This window comes from Vanellus vanellus, assembly GCF_965231255.1.
Source record: "Vanellus vanellus genome assembly, chromosome: 3".
NCBI lineage: Eukaryota > Metazoa > Chordata > Aves > Charadriiformes > Charadriidae > Vanellus > Vanellus vanellus.
Genome location: NC_138907.1, coordinates 9,845,467 through 9,854,442, shown reverse-complemented (window position 1 = coordinate 9,854,442; position 8,976 = coordinate 9,845,467). Strand labels below are relative to the sequence as shown.

General features: G+C 43.8%; 1 protein-coding gene across 1 annotated transcript; it reads right to left on the bottom strand.

The window, feature by feature from the left end:
- Positions 1 to 3,101: 3,101 nt before the first annotated feature.
- On the bottom strand, positions 3,102 to 7,462 carry OTOR (otoraplin; the record flags this gene model as incomplete). The annotated part of the gene is made up of 4 exons (XM_082481152.1): positions 3,102 to 3,153; positions 6,038 to 6,148; positions 6,738 to 6,877; positions 7,339 to 7,462. 4 exons carry the CDS (start codon positions 7,460 to 7,462, stop codon positions 3,130 to 3,132), a joined length of 399 nt encoding a protein of 132 aa, XP_082337278.1. The 3' UTR covers positions 3,102 to 3,129.
- Positions 7,463 to 8,976: the final 1,514 nt, after the last annotated feature.

The following is an 8,976-nucleotide window of genomic DNA, read 5'->3' as shown; positions in this document are numbered from 1 at the left end:
CAGTGCCAAGCACAAATACAGGCTCGGCGGGGAATGGCTGGAGAGCAGCCCTGAGGAGAAGGACCTGGGGGTGCTGAGTGACGAGAAGCTCAACATGAGCCAGCAATGTGAAATCGCAGCCCAGAAGGCCAACTGTATCCTGGGCTGCATCAAAAGCAGTGTGGCCAGCAGGTCAAAGGAGGTGATTCTGCCCCTCTACTCCACTCTCGTGAGACCTCACCTGGAGTACTGCATCCAGCTCTGGAGTCCCCAACATAAGAAGGACATGGACCTGCTGGAGCGTGTCCAGAGGAGAGCCACAAGGATGATCCGAGGGCTGGAGCACCTCTCCTATGAGGGGAGGCTGAAAGAGTTGGGGCTGTTCAGCCTGGAGAAGAGAAGGCTCCGGGGAGATCTTATTGCGGCCTCCCAGTCCCTAAAGGGGGCCTACAGGAGAGCTGGGGAAGGACTTTATACTAGGGCATGTAGTGATAGGACGAGGGGGAATGGCTTTAAACTGAAAGAGGGCAGGTTTAGATTAAACATTAGGAAGAAGTTTTTTACTTTGAGGGTGGTAAGGCACTGGAACAGGTTGCTCAGAGAGGTTGTTGAGGCCCCATCCCTGGAGGTGTTCAAGGCCAGGCTGGACGTGGCCTTGGGCAACCTGGTCTAGTGGGAAGTTTTCCTGTCTATGGTTGGAACTCGATGATCTTCAAGGTCCTTTCCAACTCTAAACCATTCTATGATTCTGTGATTCTATAATTTGAGGAAAAACTCGTATTTCCCAATAGCAAGTGCTAAATCTCACCTCGCAATTTTCCTTCACGATATCCACAGCACAATTTAATGTACTTTGTGTATTGTTTGCAAACACCTACTACTATGCATACTCTTCTGGTACCCGCAGCTTCTAGTGTGTGACCAGGTATAGGACACATTTCCATCGATCCTACCTAAAATGAATGTATGCAATTGCAAACACCTCATCTTGGAAAGCTGTGCTGAGTGGGAATGATCCAGCTAAAAAATCACACTTTTTTGTTAAAAACTAATTTTTTGCTCACAGACAACCCTGCCAGAGGTCTTTGATAAATTGTCCTGGTTTGAGCAACCCAGGATTAATTTCTCTTTCAGTAATTTTATTTTTTGGTAAGGTATCTTCTAATGCTTGGAAAAACTGCATTTTCTAGGAGACTATCTATTGTCTGAATTTGTGAAAATATTTGTTTTATAGCCTGCTATGGTATGTAGGTTTGAAGGTCTCGGTGTTTTCGACCTGGCCAGGTGCAGGGACAAGGAAGAGCAAGACCTGAGCACTTGACCCAAGCTGGCCAACATGATTATTTCATACCGTGACTGGCACATTCAAGATCAATTAGAAAGTTTGCTGAGAAGTGAGTGCTCTCTCTCCCTTGATGGCTGCCATCCTGAGAACTCCTTGCCCCAGTGCCGGAGCCCTGAGCCCTTCCCTTCCTCCCGAATCTGTAGCGCTCACAGTGTCCCAGGTTTGCTGTCACTGCTGGGAGTGCACAGCTTCCCACGGATAGAATGGGCTGAGTATAATCTTTGTGTATTTTATATTGGTATCGGGATCAATACTGGTTATTTAGTATTACTAATGATAATTATTTAGTATTATTCCATTAAATCTGTTTATATTTCAACCCTCAGGTTTCCTTGTTTTTCTCTCATTCCCCTTCCCGGGTGCAGAGGGCTCATTGGGTGAGTGAGTAATTGTCTAAACAATAAATTGTCGTGGGCTCGTCAAACCACAACACAAATGCAAGTACGGCTAGTCCTAAAGCGTTCTGCCATTCATCCTCTTCAGAATCATGAAATTTTACCTGAAGAACACACTTTTTGAGGCCACATTGACAGCACGGAGGCTGAATACCATCACCACCACTTTCAGCCGCAGGCACGTTTAACGTGGAGTCACCACAACCTCCCGCTCCGGGGGGTGGGGTGGGGAGGGGACAGGAGGCTCAACCCAGCGGCTCCGGGGCGGAGGCAGCGGCGGGCTGGGCGGGCGATGCTCGGCCGGGCCCCGGCTCCCCCCGCCGCCATGGTGCCTCAGGCGGTCCTTCGCCCCCCACCCGCGCGAGCTGACGGAGGGAGGGCGGGAGGGCAGAGAATGCCCGATGGCCATTGGCTGCCGCGCGGGCGCGCGCGCGCGGCTCCGCCCTTCGGGGAGGTCCTCCGCCGCCTGAGGCGCTCCCTGAGGGTGAGCGCAGCTTCAGCCGGTGAGGGGCCGCCGCAAGAGGGCCCTCGGAGCCGCGTTTGGGCTTTGCTTTCTGAGGGGGGGTACCCTCCTCTATTCTGCGTGGCTTCAGGAACGTGCTTTTTCGTAAAAAAAAAAAAAAATTAAAAATTTTCGTAAAAAAAAAAATTAAAAAATTGTCGTCTTCTTCACCCGATTCCACGGGCGAGGCTCCCAGCAGGCGTCCCAGCGCTGGCAGCCCGGCAGAGGGGCATCCGCAGGATACCTCCTCCAGTTCTCATGCTTTGAATATTGAGCAGAGGCAAAACGTCTTCTGTACCAGGCTCCGGGGGGTAACAGGGCACCGCGCTCCCTCGAGGCGAGGGGCGGCCCTGGGCAGGCACCATCCCCAGCCTTGCCCCCTCCTCCTGTGGCTCTGGGCCACGGCTTCAGCCTGAACGTGCCCCATACCAGCACAAAGGACAGGTGAAATACTCTTTTTGACACCTGTATTTAGTTACTGGTGATTTCTCAGTTGTTGAATAGCTCTTGCAACGAAAACGATTTATTCCAGCCGGTCACATATGGCTCACCCAAGGAAGGTATTTTTAATATCCAACACATGGTGTAAGGTTATAAGAGGAAAATGCAGGTCAAAATCACACATCTAATCCCATACATAGCATATTTATACCACACAGACTTACAGCAATTCAAAGGCTATTAGCTTGATTAACAAGTAATGAAATAGATGCAGGTAAAAAAAAAAACTTCTAAAATCCCATCCCAAATCGCTCCCTTTAAATGAAAACTTTCTTGTTTTGAAGAAGGATTACGTGTTTCACAAACATCTATTACAGGAAGGGCTGTGTGTTCAGGGAGGGTGTCCGGGTTTCCCCCTGTCAGCTTTCCCTGGTAGCAGCCGAGAGATTACCTGACTGCTTTCAGCACTATTCACAGAAGAAATCAATGTCCTGAAAAAGCAAGTCAAAAGGAAAGGTGTTTTGAGATTAACAAAGGATTAATGTGTCTTTATCACCCACCCAAAGGTACATGAGTAAATGCAAACACAGAATACACTATAATATACTCAAAGTACCCCATAATATACTCAGCGTATTCTGGAAAAGAAAAAGGTCTTGGACTTCTTTTGCATAGCTGCGATCGTTTGTTCCTGCCATAAATTTTTAAAGTGAATTAGGCAATACCACTTTTTGTCTTCATTTCAAGTGATTCCTTTATCTCCCTTTTTTGTTTTGTATTCCCACATCCATACCTGGATTTATTAGTTATATATAACCCTTTATGCTTAAACAGTTCCTAATCACACAAGAAAAGGATGTCTTGAACAGACTGAGGCTATGCGATACACTTGCTATGGAGAAATGTGACTAGAAAATAAATGCCAGCATTTTGCTTGGAAACTTCCAGCATGGGCTAGACTTCCACAGCATATTGCTTTCATCTAACTTCCTGCTATTATTTTATACAGCTATGTAGATCTCGATTCTGCTGCAGGGAATTATCACACTGTGGCACTCAAACTGTACGACATCTGCATTAGACCAGCATATCACAGATAGCTGTCCACTGGAAGCAGAAGAGAGGGAGCCGTTTCAGAACAGATGCTTACTGGTAATGAAAATACTCTCATCTTAGCCAGCAAATGGCCATTTTTAAGTGATCGAGGGAACACAGGCAATCCAACACTGCTCTGTAGTACACAGAGTCTATTGTATTCAGTGTGATTCAATGGTTCAGAAGTAGCAGCACTGAGGGAGGAAAAAAACAATCCCTTAAGATTTATTGCTCAAACAGCAACCAACAGCCATGGATTACCCAGAGCTCCACAAAATGATACTGAGAGAAGTTCACAGGCAGAAACAATTATTAGCAGGGTCTGCAGCTGATGGAGACACTGACTCCAACAGTGAAAGTTACTTTTTTTGTGAAAAAAAAAAAAAAAAAAAAGTAATAAAAAGAGGGTCAGAGACACAGAGGCCCCCAGGCTGACGCCCTCTTTCAGGCTTCTCAGGGGGGCACACGCTTCTTCAGTGCAGCAAGTGCCCCTCGATAATACTTGTCCCCATCAAGGTCCCTATTGGTTGCTCCTCCATGCAGTGCCATTTGTGTGTGCCACCCGGGTGCTGCATGCTGATTACCCATTCAACTTTGGGGATCATCAGGTCCCCTAATATAAATGGCAGCTCTTTCCCAAGAGAACCCATCGTAATGCCAAAATCGGGCGTTGCAGGTGCAAGGCCAGGAAAGCAAGGCAAACCACTGCAAGCGCCTTCGGGGAAGGTTACAGAGCTGCGAGCAAGAGAACCAGCTTGGAGGGCTGGTGGCATTAGAGGTGTCTATGACAGCGTGCCACACTTGCTCTGTATAAAACAGCACCTTAAAGGGATGTTTCTGGAGCAAGCCCAATGCATCTTGACCAACCTGCATATGTAGACCATTTAAAATGTGAATTTAGAAAGAACAAGATCCTTTAGGACACATTTGCAACACAGTTGAGAGTGGTAGAACAAGGAAAAGAACATATCTGTATCACCCTTCATTTTTGTCGCAAAGCTCCTGTGTAGCGAGAATGTGAAATAAGGGTGAAACAACTGAAAGTCTGCACTGCTAGTTTTGCAAAAGAAAATTGCTTTCCAATTAAAGTTCTGCACTGCTGCCTGACAACAGCCCATTTTGGACCTCAAGTCTGCCTGCAGGCTAAAACATCGCTTTAACCTACCTCTGCTTCCAGTTCAGCTTGCTGTGCAGCAGGCTGCCTGTCATACTGTTGAGAAAAGAGCTTAGAAATGTATTTTAGTCATTCTTACATGTTCTGCAACTAATTAATTGCTGCAATGCTTCTGGGCCAAATTCGGAACAACCTAATGTAGTGTCAAGAAAAGCAATCACTTACCCAAGATTTGCACTTCCTCAAATAAAGCTTGTCTGACACACTATAACGCAAATCCTCACAACTATTACATGAAACAATTCTTCCTTTCACTTATTCCCTCTGTGTTAATGAAAGCCATCTAGTAATCTGGACCTGGGATTAAAAACTCCATATACGATTCAAGATTAAAGCACTAATTGTTGTATTTTGTCATACACTTCAAAATGGCGTATAGCTAAATATTTAATATTGATGAAAGTAATTTATGTAAACCTCCCACTCAATTTGTTTTAAGCATAGAAATAAGCTACCAGTAAGCGTTAGTTGTAAACCAAACCATACCAGCCTCTGGGAAAGGACCCTCCTTTTCCACTCCTCTGTGAAATGTTTCAGTTCTTTCAATAAAATTACGAGTTGTCTGGTGTGCAAGACGCTACGTAATCAGGGACGATCACACTTCTAGAAATAAGCCCACTTACTCACACAACACTAACGTGTTTCCAAAAGCTTTTTCATTCAGCTTTTTGATGTACCAGTAACTTTGTTATAAGAAAGCAAGCCTGCTTTTAGTAAATCAGAAGTTCTGTATGACAGTGTCCATCTATGATTAACAGAAAGCACACTTGTACACGTTACTAAAGCACACAGCACAATATCCAGACTCTGAAAAAAGAAAGCTTTGGGTAAAACTTTTGTGGCCTTGAAGGAATACCATTCAAATCAATAGGAACTGTAATAGGATCAAGCCCTTAATGCAGCATTTGCAATGTCTGCAATATCAGAGCTTATGTTTAGGATTTTATTAAGGCTATTTGCCTGTATAAAGGCCCAAAGATTGGATCCCTAAGCATCTGTGATATGCTACAATCAACTGCCACAATTATGATTTGTTTTTACAGCAAATTAGCATTACACAGCCAAGTATAATTATGTAGCCAGCTGGGATTTTGCAAACTCCTTACCGTTGTAGGAAGAGTCTTATTTGCTTCTTGATAGACATGTTGTTCTGAGACTAAGCTGCTAGGAAAATAACCAACTGTCCCCATATGGTCTTCATACTGTTGTCCATAAACCTTCAAGCAAGGAGATGTATAATTAGGTACCTTAAAACAGTCCTCATCTGGTTTGAGCTAGTTCACAATTTAGTCAAAAGCAGCTACTAATAGTGTTTCTCTTTCTGGTTTTACATTTCCTAGCTTCCAATTAGCTGGCGCATGAAACAAACCATTAACACAAGTTCTGATACAGGCATACATTTTTTTGGCGTAAATGAATACTGCCTATAGTTTATCTGGATTTTTTTTTTTTATAAATGCAGTTAATTATCTTTGCTTCCCTTAAATTTAAGGGTTTTATGACCAACTGCGATAAAAGCTTTCTCCTCCATAGTTTCAGCAAGCAGCCACAGAAAAGAACTGTCGAGCCCCTCCGTTAAGGTTCAGTTCATAATTACCATATAGTTATTGAACTTACTTCATAAAACAAAAAAATAAATATTAAAACCCTCAAGACTCCTCAATCAATTTAAGTTTAAACATTCACTTTGAAAACTAAGTTGCTGCTTTAAAACCCGCAATAGCTCAGCATTAGCATCCATTGCTTGACAGAAATGCGTGTTAATCTACTTATGGTTTGCTTATATTCACAAGAATCTCCTCTTACACTTCCAGCCCAGAATTCTCCAGAGTTGTTTTCTTTCACTAGTTTTGAGTAAACATAAATCAACTCTCCTTTTTTGATATTAATGAATCTGCAGTCCGGAGCATTATAATCCTCTTCTGCTCTGGCAAGGGAAATGGTGTCTAGAAAAAAAAAAAATGAGGTGGATGAATTTAAATACATATATACTTTTACAGAGAGAAATATACGCGTGTGTGTATGCGCACATGTAAAACTATTTCTACAGACAAAAGCAGGTTATCCTGAAATTAATAAAGTCTTCAAGAATTTGTCCTGCTCATTTTATTATTCTTCAGTAAGCAAAGTAACGGCTTAAGAACGTGCCATTTCATCACAGTGGAAGTTATAATCCTTCTCTCTGCACTTACCTTTCACTTGAGTGAAAAATATCCCTTACAAAACCCTTTTTGAAGTTAAACCGCATGTGACATTTCACATAAACCCTCACACTCTGCTTTTAAAGTTGACAAACCAATACAAATATAACAGAGCTAAATAAGCAGAGCACTTTTCCATTGCACTACAGCATCCAAACTCTGCATTTTTGAGACTCCATCCTCAAAATTAAAACAAATTTACTTACAGACACAGTTGTCATCAGCACACAGCTTCTTGCTGGCAAGCTTGTCCATAAAAATTCCAGTTACAAGAGGACACATTAATCCGAGACACAAAAGTAAAACAACCAACGAAACACGTTGTGTCATTTTTCTCTGCTGCAGCGCTTGCCAAATGCGTGCCAGGTCCAGCGATCCCTGTCTTTTATGGAAGAGGCAGACACCTGGACAAACATGCCAGGCCAATGGGAAGGGGTCAGGGCGACATTCCACCCCACCAGAGGAGCCGTAGGCGGGAGGAAGAGCCCAGGGTCCACTCACGAAACTGAATCCCTTCCCAAAGCCATTCTGCATTAACATTTCAATCAGCAACTGTATTATTTGAATGTTTTAAGCCTTCCTGTAGTTGTCCATAGTCTTAATCTTACCTCAAGCAGAGTTTGAGAACGAAAATTAAGGCAGATCCTGGTAAGCAGCAAAGGAAATTACATCCTTCCAAATCCTCAAGTTCATTTCCACAAATGCTCACTGACAAGTGTAATCTTCACCGGACCGTAAACCCTCAGTGGCAGATATTCCCCTGTTATGGTCTACACAAAGGACCTACTAGGACCCTAACACATGGATGCAAATGTACACAAACCATTAGGGAGCTGAAACCCAGTAAAAAGGGCTTCGCAGGTCAGTAATTTAAATTTGAAGTCTAAAAGGCTCAAGCGCTGCATACTTGTAGAGGCAAGATCCTTTCCATGGGGAGACGCAGTCAAGAGTGGAACACACAGATTACGCCAGGGCAGTGACGGTTTCACTTCTATGTACATAGCTGAACTCAGTGGAGAGTTTGCAGATGCACAACGCTGAACAACATATAGTGCCACGGGCTGACTTAAACAGACCTCTTTATGCCTTGGAGAAGACATCTAGAATTTATAGATTCACAGAATGATCAGAGTTGGAAGGGATCTTGAAAATGATCTAGTTCCAACCCCCCTGCCATGGACTGCGACACTTTCCACTAGACGGGGTTGCTCATCTAACTTCCCAAAATCTTGTCCTAGCTTTCATAAGGCAAGACTTATAGGAAGTATTTGAATTAAAATAGGTGCACACACACCCACAAAAGGAAACATCACCAGAGTTACTGCACTGTGAACAATTCGCATCACACCTGTCAGGCTACAGAAAGTTGGTCTGGATCAGTTCTTAAAAGTGACTGAGAGCAAGTGTCGGGAATTCCCAAAAAGCACTCCAGAGAACCAGTGCTTCCTGATTCATGAGGAGACCTGAAGAGCTGCTAGCTGCTTTCAGTCTGCAAGCAGAACAGAGGAAGCAGTCAACTGTCATCAAAAATCCCACTCTCTCTTTTAAAGACAGAGCATCTTGCAACTTCTAGCATCACCTTCCTATTCCAGCTGACTTCACTACATTCTCCTCTAATCTTCCAGTCCATTATTCCTTCCTCCAAACTCCCGTATGTAGTGTTTGACTTCCTTTGGAGACAGCTCCACACAAACCCTTCTAAGTAAATAAGAGTGGTGGTATGCAATGGCAGTCTCATGTACACAGACTAGTGGGATGCAAGGACAGCCTAATTAATACCTATAAGATTATGACCGCAGAAAGAAAACTGTAAAGTTCATGATGGAATAACATAATCACTTTCG